This window comes from Aulonocara sp. 'chitande type north' Nkhata Bay, linkage group LG4 (assembly GCF_057382095.1).
Source record: "Aulonocara sp. 'chitande type north' Nkhata Bay isolate Kocher_YH1m ecotype deep benthic linkage group LG4, A_spYH_male_GT1.1, whole genome shotgun sequence".
Classification (NCBI taxonomy): domain Eukaryota; kingdom Metazoa; phylum Chordata; class Actinopteri; order Cichliformes; family Cichlidae; genus Aulonocara; species Aulonocara sp. 'chitande type north' Nkhata Bay.
In genome coordinates, this window is record NC_141347.1 from 30,763,185 (window position 1) to 30,782,995 (window position 19,811).

At 41.7% G+C, this 19,811-nt stretch overlaps 2 protein-coding genes across 3 annotated transcripts in view; one reads left to right on the forward strand and one right to left on the reverse strand.

Annotated features, from left to right (window-relative positions):
- The window catches only part of vat1 (vesicle amine transport 1), a 30,427-nt gene extending 19,323 nt beyond the window's left edge, over positions 1–11,104 (forward strand). Inside the window, exons 4-6 of the mRNA XM_086289844.1 lie at positions 106–195; positions 1,934–2,175; positions 7,213–11,104. Of these exons, the coding sequence (XP_086145970.1) occupies positions 106–195; positions 1,934–2,175; positions 7,213–7,509 (629 nt within the window). The 3' untranslated portion in view covers positions 7,510–11,104. The remainder of the gene's footprint in view (positions 1–105; positions 196–1,933; positions 2,176–7,212) is intronic.
- Positions 11,105–13,291: 2,187 nt separating this feature from the next.
- LOC147332976 (uncharacterized) lies at positions 13,292–19,343 on the reverse strand. Of its 2 annotated transcripts, none has more exons than XM_086289841.1 (6): positions 19,209–19,343; positions 18,081–18,267; positions 17,580–17,683; positions 14,750–17,482; positions 13,986–14,194; positions 13,292–13,885 (listed from the first exon to the last, which is right to left on the reverse strand). In XM_086289841.1, the coding sequence occupies exons 2-6, from the start codon at positions 18,262–18,264 to the stop codon at positions 13,792–13,794; spliced, it is 3,324 nt and encodes a 1,107-aa protein (XP_086145967.1). In that variant the 5' UTR covers positions 18,265–18,267; positions 19,209–19,343; the 3' UTR covers positions 13,292–13,791. The 2 variants fall into 2 exon arrangements, with proteins under 2 accessions (XP_086145967.1, XP_086145966.1); XM_086289840.1 differs by having other exon boundaries at positions 18,081–18,264; positions 19,209–19,307.
- Between the last annotated feature and the right edge of the window lie 468 nt (positions 19,344–19,811).

Genomic DNA, 19,811 nt, shown 5'->3' on the forward strand with positions numbered 1-19,811 from the left:
AGTGAACTCTGCCATGCAGAGGTGGCTGCTGAGGAGACTTGGCAGGCTGTTCTCTCTGAATTCACACCAGTGATGACTGTCCCTTTCTTCTCTATTTTGCTCCAGGGATGGACATAATACTGGACCCTCTTGGAGGATCAGATACCCATAAGGCCTACAACCTGCTGAAGCCTATGGGCAAACTTATTACCTATGGTAAGTAGAAAAACAAGGCCAATGCTTGAGAGTCAGTTGGTAATTTTCACGAGACAGCCATCCACAACATTGCTTTGGAAGAACAGGCCAATAATTTGGGCTGTAATTTTTTAACTATACTATTAAGTGGCCACTTTTTTTTTTCTTTTTTTTTCTAAAACTTAAGGTCTAAACCAAAATGTTGGCCATTATAATTGTTGGTGACCTTATTATAGCGTCATGTAACATTAGTAGGAATGCTAAGGCTTCAATTTACTGCTTCATTTTTTTTAACTGCAACTCTACAGCTTGAAATAAAGCACATCAACAAAAGACAATATACCCAATATAAGACCGATGATGTCAAACCTTTAATTTGTAGCAGACTAGTAGAGTGGTGGGCAGAATAGAGGCCCATGTCATCGGCATGCTGCATGTCATTCGTGGGAAGCCCTTTACACTAGCTGTGTTGAGATGCCAAACTCGAACCAGTATACATGCAGTGGGTGGGGTCGGCATCCATGGAGAACAGGGTGCTCCCTTTGCATGTTGCTCAGAAACCTACTACCCAGCATGGTGCCCTCCACCCTCGCCCATTCATCCATGTCACCCCCACAAAACCCTCCAGCTCCACCCCACCATCCTCTCCCTCAGCTTCTTTTCCAGCTTATCAGAAGTATGCATAGCCGAACAATGAGTGTTTTATGCGCAAGAAACCTGGAATGTGTCTGAATGTAGCAGACTGGGTCCCTCTTTCTGTCAGAGCATGCTTTGTGTCCCCTGTTTCCCTTGAGAAAAGCTCACACAGTGAGGCCATAGGCTACATGAACGCAGGATGAGGGGGAATAGGGATGTGTTGACAGTGACAGCTGAAGTGCTAAAGAGGGTTTTTTTTTAGGGTGGAAGGTGTAGGTGAGAGTTTGAGGACTGAGGGGAGACAGAAGGGAAACAACAAACTCGATATAACAAGGTGCAGCACTTGACGCTTGACAGAGATATTCAATTTACAGTGACGTAAAACAGCCAAAACGGCAAATCTCCACACTAAATGACCAGTTAAAAAGAAACATTTGTGATCTTTTTGTGTACATTACTTGACAAAAAATTACCTGTCGTCCAATTTTCTGCTCATTTTTTAATACATTAATAGAGTGGGTCTTTCACCACTAAGATGAAAATAGGTTATCAGGAAATGAAAATAGGTTATCAGGTGGGTAAAGCTGTTGCAGATGAAAAAAAACTGAGAAAGTTGGTGGGGGACTGGGAAATTTCATAATTGAATCTCATGGCAAAATTTTGTCCTGGAGAAAATACTGTATTATTACTACCACAAAGAAGATTTAGACTATTTTGGCAGGCGTGCATGCATGTTTCTGTCTGTGGAAAAATAAGTATTAATCCTCACCACTGAGGATGAGAAGTTGAGATCAAAACTGAGGTGTAGTTTGAAAATGGGTGTGGTCTAACAAAAGAGTGCAGAATAAAGGGTTCCAGTTCCTTCCCCATCTATTTACAACTCCCCATATTATATATCTTAATATCTATAGACATATAAATTTGCCAGCCTCAATAACAGTTCAATGGTAGGAGCCAACACAAAGAGTTTTGAGTAGTCTGTGTTTCATGAATTTAAGGTAGTCACAAAACCTTTGACTGCAGGTGTGTAGCTGGCCTGCTCTAAGTTAGTTTCTAGTTGAAAGTCTTTCTTAAGCTTTTTATTCCAGTGATAAGCGATTTAAGCTCTTACTTTTTCTGCCAGGAGCGGCTAACATGCTGGCAGGACAAAAGAAGAACCTGCTTGCTGTGGCAAAGAACTGGTACCACCAGTTCTCCATCCACACACTCAGCTTGATTCAGGGAAACAAGTCGGTGTGTGGCTTCCACCTTGGCTACCTAGATGGGGAGACAGAGCTCATCACCGAGGCAATGAATACCATTCTGGATTTCTACAAGGACGGCAAAATCAAACCCCGCATTGACTCTACTTGGCATCTTGAGCAGGTTTGTGTCTCTGTGCTTGCCTATTTATGCCAGTAATTACTATTAGGCTCATGTGGATTATGTCTTGGTGGATTACGTTCTTTATTCTCACATAAAATAAATTTATAAGTAGAGGCTATGATCGGTTAAATACTATGAGATTATATCATTGTTATTTTTTTTGTTTTTTGAAATTTTGCTTAAAGTGGTCAGTGTAGTTGAGTAGATTAGGTCATTGCAGGGACTATTACAGTGTAGCCTTAGAATTTTTGACATTACATTAATTTAGTATAAATGTAATGGCTTGTATTTATTTAGTTCATTTGTTAATCTAAATTCTATTTTAGATGAATTTCTGCTAATCTTTACAATTTAGCAGAAATTCATCAAATTTTTTTCAAAACTTATATTAATAATAGAAAATCTTCTGTATTTTACAAGATATATGCAGTAGTTTTCCTTTTTAGCTGAATTTGCCACTAAACAGTTTCCATTTCATGTCCTTTATATCTTTTTTTTTTTTTTTTGTAAGACCAGATGATTTATCACAACACGGGTGCATTTACACCTCTAATATATATGCTTATTGACTCACATTTACAACCCCCCCCTTTCTTAAAATGGATGTGAATGCCAGGTGGGCCTGTGTCTGTTTATGCATTTGGTGGTAGGATCTGCAGAAGCTGGGTGTGGCCGTGATTCAATAGGCCTCCCATTCAACAGCCAAAGTTTGTGCAGAAGAAGCGCTCTGTCTCAGTCAGACAGACAGACTCAGATTGTTGCTGACAAAATTAACGCTGCTAACAGATATGAATAGAGATGGTGTGAAAAACACAGATAGACGGAGAGAGAGAGAGAGTCAGAGGCTGATATCTTCTGTTGTCAAAGTCAGAGCTGGTCAGTATTTTGGCTGTGTGACTGGGACCGGAGAGAAACACCCGCTGCCTTTCTCCGCCATCTGACGCTCTTTCTCTGCCTCTCCATCTGTCTGCTCTTTCTATCAGATTCTTTTTCTCTGTCTTTAGGTTATTGACTCCCTCTCTGTCTCTCTCTGTCTCGCTGTATTCTCTCCTTCTCCCTCCTCACAGTGTATCTTTTTTGCTCTTTCTCTCTTGTTGCTATGGTGACATCCTTTAGTCAGCGTGTGCCTCTGTCTTAGGGAGGGGCCCTGATGTATGAGAAAGAGACTTGGAAGGAGAGTGGAAATACACAGAAGAGAAGGTATAATCTCTGTCTGGCTTGGAGCAAGTTTTTGGACAAAGTCTGCAAACATGGGTTAGATTTACATGAAGCCTAATGATTCTGAAAGGTTTAAAAGCTCCATACAAAGAAATATGAAACGGCTGAAACTGACTGAAATTTAAAATGGTTGCATAGGGTGGGACCTTTTCATAAACTGATCAGAATTTAAAAAGAAATTATAGCACATAAATGATTCCTTTTTTTTTTTTCTAAACAAAGGTTGTAAACACTTTTTACGATTTTGTAAAAATGGTGGTTTGAGCTGAATTGGCCCTACGTGGAGTTTGATTTTAAAGAAGATAATAATGGAAACTGCTTCAGATCAGAGAGCTGCTCCAACACCCATCAAAGGGATAAGAACTTTCACAAGAACTTAATGCTAGGAGAAACCAGTTGGATCATTACTCGTACTTGGCATGAAGCAGGTTATGGTCTGCTTTGAATGCCTTCTCGCTTCTGGTAATACGCCTGTAGGAAACTTGACAACCACTCATTTGCTGTACATTCACTCTACTTTTGGCTATGTCATCTTACAATGGCACAGTGAAATATCACAGGACCAGGGAGCAATCCAACTCTCCAATGTTCTTTCCTGGGTAATGCCTGTAAAAATTCAGGGCTGCAGTTTGAGTGAAAATGACTCTGTTTATTCCTCTTATGCATGTTACACTGTCCCAGTTTAGTGTTTGTGCATCCATGCATGTAAAACTCAGACCATATTAAATCACATTCCATGTAAACAGCTGACCTGAAATCTTCAGTCAGAAGATGTAACCGTAGCCAGTCACACTTCTGCTAGTAGAAGTAAAAGCTGTGGGTTAATAGGGTTATGTTTTAGTGTACTTTTCAAACGCAGGCACCAAGGCAGAAGATGCATTGCAGAGTATATAATTAAGTTAATTAATTTACAGATGGAGGGAGAAGACCATTAAAGTTAAGGTTTGGGGCAAAGAAATCGATACAGCTTAGTATCCTGATATTTTATGTGGCAATTACGTGGCGATACAGGGAATCCATTTATTTTATTAGATAAATAAAAATACTCTGGGAAAACGATGAACAAGAGGGCTCACCTCATGCGCCACCATCCCGTGATCATGCAACCCGAGCAAATTTACATTTAATCGGCTCAGCAAACTAATGGCTCAGTCATACAAGTTAAAATTGTCCAGAGCTTGGAGGTGTTACGGCCAGTGATCGTGATTACATAGGTCACTTGATAGGAGGCAACCTTTCTGCAAACAGTTGCTGTCAGACTTGGACTGACTGCAATCACTCTGTGGTTGTCAAAGGTTTCATATATTTGCTTAAATAATTTATAAATGCGAACGCACAACTTGAGAGAACTCGACTCAAATGGCTGCCAGGTTGTAACCAGGTTAAACTCATATAGAACAGGTTGCTGAGTTCAAATGTCAATTTATTTCTGGAGAAGAAAAATTAGGGGATTTTTATGATAATTTATCACTGTTAATAACAACAACTTGACCACATGGCAACATTTATGACAGGTTTTAGTGACACTGTTGGTTTGCTTCAGTCTCATTTTGCAGCAAAAAATAAATAACTGAACTGAAAAAACTTTTATCTTATTGGATAAAAATTTCCAAACAGGAGGAGAAAAGAAGGGGAGTCGCCGACAGAAATGGGGAGGGAAAAGTCACAAAGACTAAGTAAAACAGGTCTAAAAGTACATAAAGTAGAGCAGGATGGCAATCAACAGGCGAGGGGAAAAAGGCAAATCAGACCATAAAAATATTGGAAAAAATAATAAAGGCACGAAATAAAATGGACACATACACAACAGAAACTTACAAATAAGAGGAGTTAACTGAAAAAAAGAGACATGGAAAAACTAATGACACAGCAGACCATGACAGAGAGTTGATCGATTTTTATGACCTCGGTTGAAATGCCACATCTTGACCCCATTCATCACATCCCATCCCCCCCACTGTCACTCTTTGTTTTTCCTCCAGTAATCAATGAACATGCTAGGACCATGTTTTTTGTAAATTAGACTGTTCCTTCCTTTCCTGTAGTTCCTCAGGATTCATTATCTACATCTGCACCGATTTCCAAGAAGATAATGGTCATGTAAGTAGCCACAAATAGCACACCCTTATCAAGATGCCTGGGAGTGAGAGAGGTTGGCAGATCTTAGAGAGTGAAGCCTAGAAGTCGGTGGAGTCGTTAAAAGGAGGCAGTCTGTGACTTTCATTCACATCGAAGATGATTCTTATAATTCCTGGACTCACCCCTCCCTTTCTTTCATTGCCTGTTCTTCATTTGTGGGATACCAGTTGCTCCCTCCGCCTCCTCCTCTCCCTTTCCCATGTGTCTAAGTCGTCAGGGCCACGTTTCAGCCAGGCTTTACGTTGCTAGGAGATGGCCCTGTTGCCGTGGCATTGGTCGTTAGGTGGTCTGCCTGCCTCGCGCAAATAGCGAGATTTGAGGAAGGAGGGAGGGAGATGTGATGGAGACGGGAAAAGACAGTGGACAGAGCCCAGTGGTCAAGAGGAGGGTGGGGCCAGTCTGGCTGGGATTCTCCACTCATCATTATGATGAAGGAGCAGTAGGACCAACATCACCCATCCATCAATATGGAAAGGGGAGCCTGAGGGTTGTAATCTCATCTGTCCCCAACGTGAAATATTTAGTTTTTGGAAAGAAAATCTCATAAATATCAGATTTGCCACTTCATATTTCTTCTTTTTTCTAATCATTTTAACCCAATAAGCACCTCAATAGGACGGTGTAACATTTTTCCAGGCCAACCTTTCAATAAGAATGACATGCCAAATTCTACAGTACCACATATTTTGGTCACTATAATCCTGTTCATTCTAGCCAGCAAAGAAATCTCTTCTTAAAAGAAATTTTACTTGAAGTGATGGAGCATAAAATCCTCAATCCTTGGTCTTAGGAAAGAAAATCAGTTCTTAAGTTTAGGCTTAACGCTTCAGCAATCTGAATTACACAATACTTTGAAAGTTTTACTGCAAAATGTATTTTTAGTGGAAAGTTTCCTTGCACAATATTTCCAAGCTGAGCTGTAGTAGAACCATCAGCTATTATGAAGCTGATGAATGTTTATAAATGTAGATTACATTTTAAAAAGCAATACCTAAGTTGTCATCAGTTGAAAGCCAGTGGCTTCAAGTTTGCATTTCAGCAAAGTATTCCCTCTTTTGCTTTAAACACAAACTACTTACTTCCATGTAATCAACACTCCGTCTTCTTGAGGAAATCTGTTACTTCCTTCCTAATGCGTAGTGATTAAAACATCTTAATATTGTGGGGGGATGTCTGTTATTTGATAGAATGGGTGAATTTGATAAAATGAAGCAAAAAGTGATTTTGATTTTAGTTGGCCCATCATTAAAACATTCACTATTTTTATATTTAAGACACACTAATATTAAATAATGCATGTTTGAAGTGTTCATTATTCCCTCCATTTGCTCCGTTATCCTGTTACCACTTCTTATTTGCTGTGTACTGCTGCAACAATCTAATTTCCCCTCAAAGATTATTAAAGTCTCATCTAAACAAATATAATTTCTCATATACTGCATATTAAAGTCATATTTGAAGAGCAAGCTTGCAATATTTGTTTCCAGGCTGTGGTGTCAAGAAGGGAAATTGGAGGCAGATAATGTAAAGAAACACATATTGCTGTGGAAATGTTTTTGGAGGGATGATACTAGCTTCTTCTGTCTCAAAGAGAACTGTTTAAAAGCTTCCCTTTGCTCCTTTTCGCTATTTGCTCTTTCATCTCGCCTTAAATAATCAGCTTCTCCCTCTCTCCTCCAGGTGGGTGATGCCATGAGAAAGATGCAGGAAAGGAACAACATTGGCAAAGTGATCCTCACTACAGAGCCGATGCCCGAGGAAGAGAAGAAGGAGGAGACCAAGAAGGAGGATAAGAAAGAGGATAAGAAGAAAGAGGATAAGAAGAAGGATGACAAGAAGAAGGACGATGCCAAGAAGGAGGAGAAGAAGGATGACAAGAAGGATGACAAGAAGGATGACAAGAAGAAGGAGGAGCCCAAGAAGGAGGAGAAGAAGGAAGAGGAGAAGAAGGAAGAACCCAAGAAGGAGGAGAAGTGAGAGGGTTGAATGGATGGATAGTCAAGCAGACCAGCAGGGAGTTTGTGTCTTGGGATCTCGGGTGTGGTGTGGGATTGTGGGGATGGATTTGGCAATTTAGATGGATGGGGTGGGGTTGGGGGGGAAGTAAGAATGGGAATGGGTTAGAAGGATGGATTAGAAAATGATCACAGCATTGTCAGTCTTTCACATCCCCTCTCCATCACCTTTTGGGTCCACAATGACAGCGATTACTCAGACCTGGCTCCACCCACCTCCCCCTCCCTTCCTTTTCTTGCATTTATGTCTTAAAGATTCTGATCACATCGAAGCTCTGAACCTATCTTCCTCTCTGACATTGAGTGGAAACGGCCAAAAAACAAAAAACAAAAAAAAAAACATAACGATAATGGCAGAGACAGAAGGACCATGGAGGATTGTGGGTACGGTCCAGGCCTGGGGCAAATTACTGTTTCCCTGACAACAATGATCCCCACTCTCACACCGGCCCCACCCTCGACCCCGTGCCCCTCTGCACCTCAACTCCCACTGTGCTAAATTGTTCTGCTCTGACTTCCACCTGCCACCTCTGCTTCCCCATCCCCTCACTGTGCTGAGTCCCCACCCTGCCCCCACTCCACACACACACCTCCCACACCACCGCCCCTGCCCACCCACCTTCAGGCCGGACCCACAGACAGGCACAAAGACGGGCAGTAAAATGAGAGAACCACACCCACCCACACGTTGCTCTCAGTGTCCAACGCTTAGTTATGTCACCAAGGATGAGTCAGAGATGCCTGTGATTGGCTGGTGCACCTCCTCTGGAGATATTTGCATCATGGCTTTTATCATGATGTTTTATGGCTCAGACAATAGTGTTAATACTGCAAGACCTAACCCTGGTTGTCATTTATGTGGACTTGGCTTGAAGCTTGTATCGGTGTTCATATAAAGCAAGGCGAAACCTCTTAACAGTGCATTCGTTCCCACCAAATTAAGTGAAGCTAATATAGAATCTGCAGTTTTGCACTAGCCTGAATATGAATTTGCCTCATAATGAGCCTTTCAGTCCAACGTTGAATAGAGAGGCAGAAATCATTGCTCAGCTTCCTTCTCCTTAGTTACAGATTTTTCTAGCTGACCAACTGTTGGCAAGAAGTGCACAGTGCCAATTAAGGGAGAATTTGTTTCTGTTTAAACAAGTACAAACACAAACATAGTGTGATGAATGAAGCACTGTCATGTTGAGATAGCGAATCGTCTGAAATGAGCAAGTTAAGAAGGTGAATACCAGTTTAGTTTTTAGTTCACTCTGGATAAGGCTTTCTTCCTCCTCACTCCTCCTTGAGGAATTCCATGGCTCCTTTCACAGCGACCACTCGCCTGTCGATCATTCTGACCTGAGAGAGGATGAGAGAGGAGAATTCACTTCAAGCTGGCGTACATACTTTGTCTCTCTCTCTCTCTCTCTCTCTCTCTCTCTCTCTCTCTCTCTCTCTCTCTCTCTCTCTCTCTCTCTCTCTCTCACACTTGCACTACTCCACTCTCTCTCCCTCCTCTTGCCACTTCCCTCTCTATGGTCGGCATAGCAACAGGCGTCAGGCTCGTCAGAGATGGCACTGTGGTTTGTTTCTCCCCCTCTCCCAGAGTCTCTCCTTTCTGCTTTCTTAGTCTACATTTGCCAACAGTTGGTGCTGTCGACACGTACTTCAACAGGTGTAAAATGTATTGAGAATGAGGAGCTGAAGGCTTAGGCCTTTAAGACTCTATATAGAGAGAGCGATGTCTGCCTCCTCTTGAATATGATGAAATTGGACAGCACTTGCTTTAAGGTGGTCAAACTATTTTCCTCAAACTACACATGACACTGTGCAAAAGGAAGAGTGAATCTGCCCATGACAAGAAGCTCATGCTCACAACCAAGTGGTTAGATTAATAGCTTCCTACTTTGCACAGCCAGCTGCACTCTTCTTTTAGTCGGTAGGCGTAGTTGGGTAAAAGGAGAAAAAGTTCCTCAATGAAGCTGTTCTCAAGTTTTGTGGATTTGTTTGCATAACTGGGCCATGATTCCTGGAAAAAGATACTGCTGCTGAGCTGTTCAGATGCATTTCATTTGAGCACCTGAGGCAAGTGCCATATAGTTTCACTGTGTTCAAGAGAAGTTAGACACCTTTACAGCCGGTCTCTTGAAAACTGGGCACTGAGACCATCTAAATAGAAAAGTGGCACTACGGGTCAGAGAAAAGACATTTGTTTCTTTTCATTTTTTTGGAGAGTGAATTATCCCTTCAAGGCCAGTCCTTCATATTTCATTGCACCAAATCCTTCGCGTCTGAGTCAATCTACTTTAAACCTTGACTATTTATCCACCTGCCCGCCTCACTGCCTGTCTGTGAGTCTGGCCTCTGTGTCAAGACTCAGATGGTGACTAGTGACTTTGTAAAAAACAAAAAAAAACAAAAAAATGTTTCCGAAAAAAAGTTGTTGTGTTAGCATGAGTGGCCTCCCTCATGTGCTGTGTGTGGTGTGCCATTATGTGTGAAGATGTGCGTGTGTCCTCAGGTCATTTGTCAGGTTTTAAAAGCACCCCCCCCCCCCCCCCCCCCAACTCCTACCAGACGTTCCCTCCTTACACTACTCTGCTACAGTACGATGTAGCTCTGAAACCAACCAACCAACACATCTTACTCTATCTCTCCCTCCTGTCTGATAAGAGGCCTGTATTATGAGGACAGTTGGTATTAGTATTTTGCACTCTGCTCGCTGATCTTAATGCACTTGCAAGCATGGCGGTCTCACTCCAGTCCAGCACAGACTTTGATTTTGCTCCAGGTTTGCAGCCCATTTCCCATCATGCGCTCCCACTGTATCTGCTAAAGCTCACTGAAAGCACAGGTGGCACACACACACACACAGAAACACACAAACTCATGCAAAAGTCCCCTCATTTTCAGCTTGCCAACTTCTCCTGGGTGGCAGCTAAAATCAAAGCATTCATCCATCCTTGACTGTGGGAAGTAAAACGTGGAGCAGGTCCGAGCGACGTGGGCTGGAGTGCGACCGGCACGCTGGTGTGGGGAGTGATTGTGTCCTGTCAGCCTCTGGTTAGTGTTCTGTTCTAATCTGCTGGGCTCCCTTTGTGAACCTGTGGACGGTGCTTCTGTTCCGAGTGCCATGTGAGAAACAAACGCTTCAGTTTTGAAATGAGAAAAAAAAAAAAAGATGTTTTACTTACTATGTTATTTTGATTTACCTTTATATTTTTGTTCGTTTGTTTGTTTTTTGTTATCCAAGGGTTTAAAGTTCAAAGCTCATACTCTTATGTGGGGACTTGCCAACCTGCACTCCTCTTTAAATGTGATGAAGTCTTTCTGTTGGTTTAAACCATGTGTGCCAAATTGTATGTATATTCCTCTGTCCATGCTTTGAATATTAACAGTGCATAAAAAAAAATATGAAGAAAATTCTGTTGTTGGATGCATTTCCGTCAACCTTGAAGAAAAGAGGAAAAAAAAAAATTCACACAAGTTGTCACATTGTGTCAGATTTATATCCCAAAATGCTCACAGGTGCTGACAGAATTTTGCTGCAGTTTATAAAAGGTTTAACACAATCTGTATTTGGTGATTGGTTGTAGTCTTGCTGAAGCATAGGCCTGCATTGTGCCTCTCTCCTTACCTCAATCTGAGATGTATTTAGTAAATGCTTTTCGCTGTGTTTTACCAGGTCTCACATCATATCAGCCCCAATAGGATGATTCCCTCTGTTGGTTTACAGCTATAACATCAGTATTACAGTGAAGAGGAACAAAACATGGTGGATTTAAGACTCAAAACTCCACCGCACCAAAAGACGGTCGTAAATCTGCAAATTTCCCCCAGCTCCAAAGCTCTGTGCTATTCCTCTCTATGGATTTCTTTTCTTTCAGTTTGTTTCCAAAATGGTTTGTATAACAAGTGAGGGACCAGATGTTTTTTACACAGCTGTGCAGGGAAGCCAGTACTGTAACACAGCTGAGCACAGCCTCTGCTTATTGGCTAATCATAGCTCAGTTCTGGCCTGCCCCAGACACAACATTTCCGCTTTGCAGTTGATCTCAGTTCACTCAAGGATTATTAAGAGTCATTCCTCTTTTCCTGTGCTGCATCTGCAAAACCTCTTGGCCGGTGCAACAGTTGCAGTCCAGCAGCCAGCCAAAAACTCCTCTCCATATCAGCCTCTTCCTTCTGCATACACATTCAAAGAAAATAGAGCATTACTTTGACATCTGGAATTTGAAATTGCATGCATTCATCTGCATGTGGAAAACAGATTAAAATCCCTTTTCTTTTCTTTTTTCTTTCAACATTTTCCCCGGGGTACTTTTGAACTGAGATGCCTTTGACATGAACTCAATCAGCGGGGTGGGTGTTTCGCGTCTTGAATTCGGGTTCAAGTGGATCCGTCGGTTAAAGTAAAACCCTCCCCTTCCTACTGTGGCCTGCAGCCTGAGAGCTTTTCCACCGTGGTGAAGCTGAATTGTAATCTCATCTTGAAATGGTTTCCCAGTCATTCCAGACACTTATGCAAGAGTACTTAACAACTCAGAGATGCAAGGGAGGAACAAAAAAAAGTATTTCAAAGTTTTACAAAAAAATTAAAGTGTTTTGTTTTTTTGAACATTTTATATTTGATTATACTGTCACTCATAGTTTTAGATCTAAAGAAAGTGAGTACAGTGAGTGTTGTATTTCCAGCAGCTACTTTTCTATCCGTCTTGGCTTGAAGCTGTAGTCCCTCACAGCCACCCACCGTTTGCTTTGTGGTGATTTATTTCTTCTATATGGTTTCTCAGGTCATTCCAAACAGCAGTTTTCCCTATGTAGGAACCCACTTAAATCTCAATTTACTAACACACACATCATTGTTTCACTGAGTTAACTGCACAAACTGTCACACCGATTTTCCTTCACAGTACTCACATTTTATGTAAGCTTTAGTGTTCTAAGTCAAAAAAGGGAGGATGAAAGTGGCTTAGTTCCACATTCAGAGCCACTGTGTTCGCTACACTACGAACTCAAACGATCACATCTGCCTGCAGCTATTATCCTTAGCAGTCGTTTTTGAGATATTGCAATGCAGCTGCATTGCAGAGATGCTAAGGAAGTACAACCTGGCTGGGCGTGTCATGTACAGTACTAGAATGCATGTTTAGTCAACAACAACAACAACAACAAAATAAGGCATGTGTGTATGTACCGTTCTGTGTCTTTCACATTAGTTTAGTAGTCATGTAGTTGTGTGGTGTGTGTGAGAGAGGAGAATGCCAGCCTGCTGCCCCCCTGCGTCACCTGAGACCCTTCAGCATGGGAACCTCCATGGCAAGCTGGTACATTTACAAGACATCTTAACCTATCTCTGGGAATGCTTCAGAAACCCACTTCACATCCATCCTACTACACACCTGTCAGTGACCGCTGGTAACTTTCTACAAGGCATACCCAACAGGTTGATTTCTATATTTCCTATACTCTGTCCTTTCTTGTCTTGTTTTGGACAAGAAAGGACAGAAACTCTGTCCTTTCTTTTTTTTTTTTCCCCTTCTTTGTTTTTAAATGGTTGCAAACACACTTTCTCGTCTCAACTTTGTTTTTTAAACCCTTTGAATTGATGCTGCTTCTGTGCTTGACTCTGGGTTTACTGCGTGGTGCCATGTTCTCCACATGGCCTTTAGAGCTTGTAACGCTTCAGTGTGTAATGTTACCATATGCCTTACATGTTTTCCAGGACTAATAAAAAAAAGCATAATAAAAAAAGACAGGAAATGTGCTTTTTTTATTTCTGTGCCCAGAAGCAAAGACAGATTTTTGACAATTAATTTATTAAATTCAGAATATTTTACAAATTACTGTCTGTTGTTCCTAAACTAAATGATGACTACAATCACACAGTGCGGTGCAAATTATTTGGTCTATACAGTACTGTGCATATTGAAGACTTTAATATTCATTTGTTCTGCAAAATAACCTGAAACGGTATTTTAAAAAAATTGTCATGTGAAATACTATAGGCCCTTCACTCTTGAACAACTTGTTAAAAGAAAATTGGTAAAGGACGTTACAAAATTAAAATTCAGTCTTCAATGACTCCATTATTTAAAAGAGACTACAATTAAAGGATGGTCAGATATCAACATCTCACTATAACAAAGTGTGATTGTCAACTAATCAAAACCGCAAAACAGTGCTGTAAACACAAAGATCGCCAATATACTGCTATTTTTATATATAAAACAAGGAAGAAATACATTTTTTACATGTTTTAATCATGGGGCTTTTCTGTTGATTCCTCAATTCCAAGGGAGGTCAAGACCTCAGACAAGCGCGTCAAGTAAGTGGAATCTGGGTACCCATTCCTGAGAGAGACAAAGAGAACATTGTTCAGGTCAGGTCCATGGACTGACTATGACCTTTAATTCTGCAGCTCTCTCAGACATCCTCGCTGGCCTCACTCACCCTGATTTGCCTCCCTGTAAGCTGGTCTTGTGTGGGATGCCGTCCCAGGTCACCCTTGCATCTGTCCCTTTGCCTGTCACTGTGAAGGTGAGTCCCTGCCTGAAGGCTTTCTCCAGCCTGGGCAGCAGCTTCTTTGTCGGCTGACAGTCTGGAAAGTAGGCTTCAAATAGCCCTCCCTTAAATGGTTTTCCAGGAGATGGATGCCCATCCTGATAAAACGCAACACAAAGAGCGCAGTCATGAACAAGGTCTCGGTATTGCAGTGTATAAGCTGAAAGGCAGCCTATAGCTGCATGCTATTTTGCAGGAGAAGGTCAGAATTGTAACTGCAGCCTATTTTATTTTAACAACAAAATAATGAATACTGGCTGATATCTGCAGATCTCAGCCGATCAAGAAACACACATATATGAACTCATAGCAACAATGTGAATCAGAATATGCCTCTGAAGTTTAGCTAATTCTTTCTTGACACCCTGTAGGAGTCAACTAAAACACAGGTAAAAGACAAACTAATGCTTAAAATTAGAGAAATCATAACTCAGAGCTTTAATATGTCTGCACACACCTGATGTGTAACAAGGGCTCTGTACAGAATTGAACTATTTATAACGGATTTAAGAAAAGGTCCTAACTGAGCAGCCTTTCTTATTCTGTCTCATTTGTAGTCTCTGAAATGAAAGCTTAGAAGGTGCGCCAGTGTAATTTCTCATTCAGATAAAGCACAACAAAATATCAGCGAGAAATGTTTTTAAGCCACTCACCGCTTGGATACCATCAGGAATGCTGTAAGTGATCTTGATAGTACAGAACTTGTTGTAACCTGGCAAAGTGATGTTTAGTTTAGATTTTACAATTTTGCCCAGGATGCCCCGAGGTTTCTGCTCCGTCTCATGACAAACTCTGCAGCGGACATGTACCGTGTCCAAGCACTTTGAGCAAAAAGTAGTTCCACATTTTGTTCTCTGCACAGATATCCCAGTTTCTCCACAAACACAGATGTTCCCCAGCCTTTCCTGGCCTGGTTTGGCTTCCCCTGGGGTGTTCTGGATCTCTGCTTCTTCTTGACCTACACTGCCTATCTGCGTAGCAGGTAAGGTGGTCCCTTTCTCAGTGCGGGTTAATGTTGATCCGACACCATTCAGACCCCTCACACTATCATTTCCTGGTGTAGACTGACTGACAAATGACTTAGCCTTCTGTCCATCCATCTCCATTGGATCTATAGGCTTGACTTTCTCCTTAATGACATAATCTTGCCTTGCCAGACCAATAGATCCACTCACAATCTCCCTCCCACCAAAGTCACTTCTGTAGGTTGTCCTCCATTCCCGACTCCTACTTGTACCATCAGCATTGCCTGGTTGGCTCTCTCTAATCACCTGAGAGTTACTGTTAAAGTGCAAGCTAGTGCTTTTATCTTCATTCATTTGAAAAGAAGTTGGGGAATATTGGTATTTGTCAGGTATTTGAGCCGAGTCTCCAGAAAATACTTCCCGCAGGGTAGCACCTACCTGGGAACACAACTGCCGTGGACCAAGAAGATATAAGCTCTTGGCTAATATCTCGATAGTAACCTTCTTAAAGCGGCTCCGCACTTCAGAACAACAAGCTTGTAAGGTTTCATCTGCTTTGTCAGTGATACCCAGTTCAGACAAGGACACCTCCTGCACAGAGAAGTCTGAACTAACTGAGTCAACCAGCTTCTGCAAACCTAGATGACATGAAGTCACTTTGGATGAGTTTGCTCCTCTTATGGTAACAGTCAGCTCATGACTACCTAAGCTGCTCTCTTTTAACTGGACATCAGAAGCTAGATCTTCCACTCGGTAGCTGTATGATTCTTTTATATGTTTCCACATTATCCTGGATACTGTAAGATCTGCAGTATAGACTTCCTGCTTGTCCCTTCCTGTTTGGGTACTGAAGCTAGAAGACCTGCCCCTGGCTCTGACTGTGGACTTGCTGCTATCTTCTTGACTCTTCTGACTCATAACTTGAGCCTTCTGCTGAGGCGTTCCTGAGAAACTACTGGCTCGCTTCAAGGTGGATCTGGATCCAGCAGACTGAGGTGCAGGACTTCCTGACAAACTGGACTGTGTACCACTAAAAGGGGATGATGAATTCTTAGGTCGAGCATCTGTTAAATCTGGATTCAAAGAGGTTCTATTTTGAAGCGAGGAAGATGCCAAACTAGATCCAGTCTTGAACAAAATGTCTCCTCCTGTGTTTTGGGGTACTGCTCTGGAAACTGCCTCACCAGAAGTCCCTGCTGTTTCTGAGAGTACATCATACCCTAACATTGGCCCTTGGCATGTTTGTCTGCTGGGAGATGAGTTTGTTCGTAAAGTGAAGTCAGCTGGTCGACTGCTTAACGCAGCTAGCCCAGAATCCTTAAACCGGGCAGCTAGTTTATACCTTCTGGCTCCTTCAGCTCTTCGTTCATCTTCCTCTGACTTCAGCATCTCATCTAGCTTATCATCCCCCGATGCTACAGTGGAGGGTGTGGGGAGAGTGAATCTCTCCTCATCAGTCTGAGGGTATAAACTTGAACCATATGAGGGAAATCTCAGGAGACTAGCTACATCTTCCTTTTTATCTCGCTGGTTAACATTGTCCAGGAGAAGAAACTGCTTGGCCTCTGACACATCACTACTGCTTCCAATAATATAAATATTTTTTTCATCTTCATTCAGAATAAGTTTGGGAAGTCTGACACTTAAGTTCTCAATTGCCCTTTGCAGGCCTCCACTGGGGTGCAGGATAGCTTTGGGCAGCTGGGATCGACGGATTTTGGCCTCAATGTCCTCATGAAGCTGACTTATAGCCTTTCTGGCTATCTTCAAGCGCTCCTCCTCTAGACCATCCTCCCCAACTGCTGCTGTAACATGCAGAAACAGAGTGGTCAAACCCTGACTTGTTACATCCACCACTTCAACCCCATACTGCTTCAGGATATGCTGGTATTCCTTCCGGCAGTGTTTCTGTAGGTACTGAAACATGTCTCCATCCATAATTAGTGAGAAATCATCCGCAGAGGTTGTAGAATGCTGCAAAGCAGCTCCATCTGCCTGACCAGTGTCCTCCCAGGTATAACCACCAGGTGTCAGGTCTCTTTCTGAACTTAAACTGTAGTTGGCAGTTGGCCTGTCAATGTGATTTTTTTCTTTGTTGTCTCTTTGCTTGTTGGCTTTTCTGCTCTGATCTTCTGACTCCTGTGTATAATGCTTCTGTGCTTTTTGAACAGACCGGAAACCACTGGAAGTAGGCTGACTCAAGTCTTTTGAGTTTTCTGCTGAGTTTGAGCCTCCAGGATGACCCAGTAGTTGTGCCAAAGCTGCCTGCACTGTGGAGTAAGAGCCAAATATTGTAGAGCATTTCTCAGTAGCAGTATAGTTGATCTGGACATCGTGGTGGCTCTGAAGAAGGCTTGTCAATGCCATGATTCCCCCTGGAAGCTTGCTGTAGTCAATTGTTGCTGATAAGCTTAAGACGACCTATGATGATGAGAAAAAGAAAAGAGAAAAACAAATTAATTACTAATAATTTTACACTGTATCTGTTGAAATTGTGCAGAGCAGCAGCTAAATCTACCTGATCTGGAGCGAAATCTTCACAATGCTCAGTTACCGTGAGCTTATACTTCTTCCCATCCACATCCAGAACGTGTAGCCTGTGGTGAATAACTCTCTGTGCCACTGTGCGAGAGGGGTCATCAGAGAGAAATCAATCACAGTCTGTGAAGCATCCTGACTAAGTGTTTCTACAACTGGCCACTCCATTGACTTCAATGCCAACATTCCAGTTTAGTGTAAATCACTGGTGGCAGCAGACAGTGTAGTACAGTGTATTACTTTTGTAAATGAATGCCATCTTTGGTTGGTTTACAGTTGTTTAGTGTTAATACAGTCAGTATAATATGTAACTAATCCGCCCTATTTTCCTTCGGGATTAATAAAGTATTCTGATTCTGATTAATGAACAGTATTTTTGCAATGAAAGACCGCTGACACAGAACATTTAGTTATTCAGACAGTAATCACTCTGATCTACACAGCAGATGAGGAGACGTGAACATACACTGAACCTACTGACCTCCGCTGTCCTCGAAGGTGATGAGAGCAGCCAGAGGCGTTGCCTTGAGGAAGGTGACAGAGTCTACTTCCCCTCCTCCATTTCTTTTTCTAAGGAAGTAAATCAATAGCTTGTCTTTCAGTGTGTTATCCTCGATGTCTGTGGGCAGTCCACACACCTTCACAGTCCTGCCTGGTTCTGCCATCTGCTGGAAGAAACACAATCACTGTTGCTGTGAGAAGGAAAACTCTCGAAGCTGAATGCAAGGCTAAACACTAAAATGTTTTCATTTTGCATTAATGGTGAACATGAAAATCAAAATGATGATGGCTAAAATTTAGAACATGACATCTCTCAGTGAAAGACCCCACAACTGTGAATAGGAATTGAAACATATTTGATAGTCCAACTCCCTCTGTTGGGGGTTACCAGGAAAGTACATCAACACAGAAAACTATCCTCAGTTTCCATCAACAGAGAATATTTTTCATTAAATTGTAGGGAAAAAATGTCTAGACACTTTGCAGCTGGTTATTTGAAGCAACAGCAGGCTAACACCAAAAAAATATATCATTGTAATGTCAAAACTACTGAGATATCCAGACTGCTATGTGGAAACGAAAGACTAGAAAACGCGTAGACTTCGTGTATTGCGTACATGTTTGTCCAATATCAACAGGAGTGTAAATTTCGTGTGTAAAATTGTACCAGTGAGGTTAACGCCCCTTACTCCCCTTCTTCCTGCTTCCCACGACTAGTCTGTAACTAACTGACAAATAATAAGCTGCTCTAAAATGCCTTTTTAAACCAGATGTTGCTTGTAATACACGGCAGATGTTACTGGATTCAAAGTTGCCAACACCTGTGCTAATTGTAAAATAAATCTGATCAAATTAATAAAAAAATTAATTCAACTTGCGAAAAAGAAGCGCTTTTGTGTGCTCGTGTCTACACGATGTGAAAACACATCTGCGAGCGTTAAGAAAAGCCACACTGCAGCCAGACGACTGTCAAGGAAGTAGAGAAAATCAAAAACATCTCGACTGCCAATCTTCTTAGCGCATATCGACAGATCTTCTATTTGCGCCCGAGGCAGTTACGGTGTGTCGCATTCTTTGGATATCTTTCAGATTTGCAATCATCACTGACCTTAAAACGCTTCCACGACCGTTTCTTGCTTTCTTTCAAAGATCGTCACTCTTTACGAGCAATGGAAGAAAAGTGAAACTACCGGTTGTGCGATTTTTCTTCCCCGCGCTAGGGGGCGACAAAGTGTCATGTGAGTCGGTGCGTGCAGAAGTTTGCGGGTCTATTATCTGTATCATACAAATTCCCAAACTGTTCCTTTATACGTGGTTATTATTATGATTAATATTAGTAGTAGTAGTAGTATTTGTTTGTTTGTTTATTTGTTTCTTCTTTCATCTGCCTTTTTTAGGGGTGGCTACGGTGGTTCATCTGCCATCTCAATCTGTCAGCACGATTTTTTGGGCTTAATTTGTGAAAATAAATAAATAAATTAATGTATAAAAATACAGGAAAGGTTCTGGTAGCCCACTGTCCAGATTTTCAAGTAATTATAAAACTGAAAGTTCTTGTTAATTCATAGAAAAAGTAGTTTTTTTTATTTTGCTGTTGACTCATTGTAAAAAAACTGAAACAAGAACTGTCATTTCTTTGCAAATCTAATACTTAATTACATTAATGTAGTATGAAAATGACATGGTCTTTATCAGTAGAAAGAACTGTAAG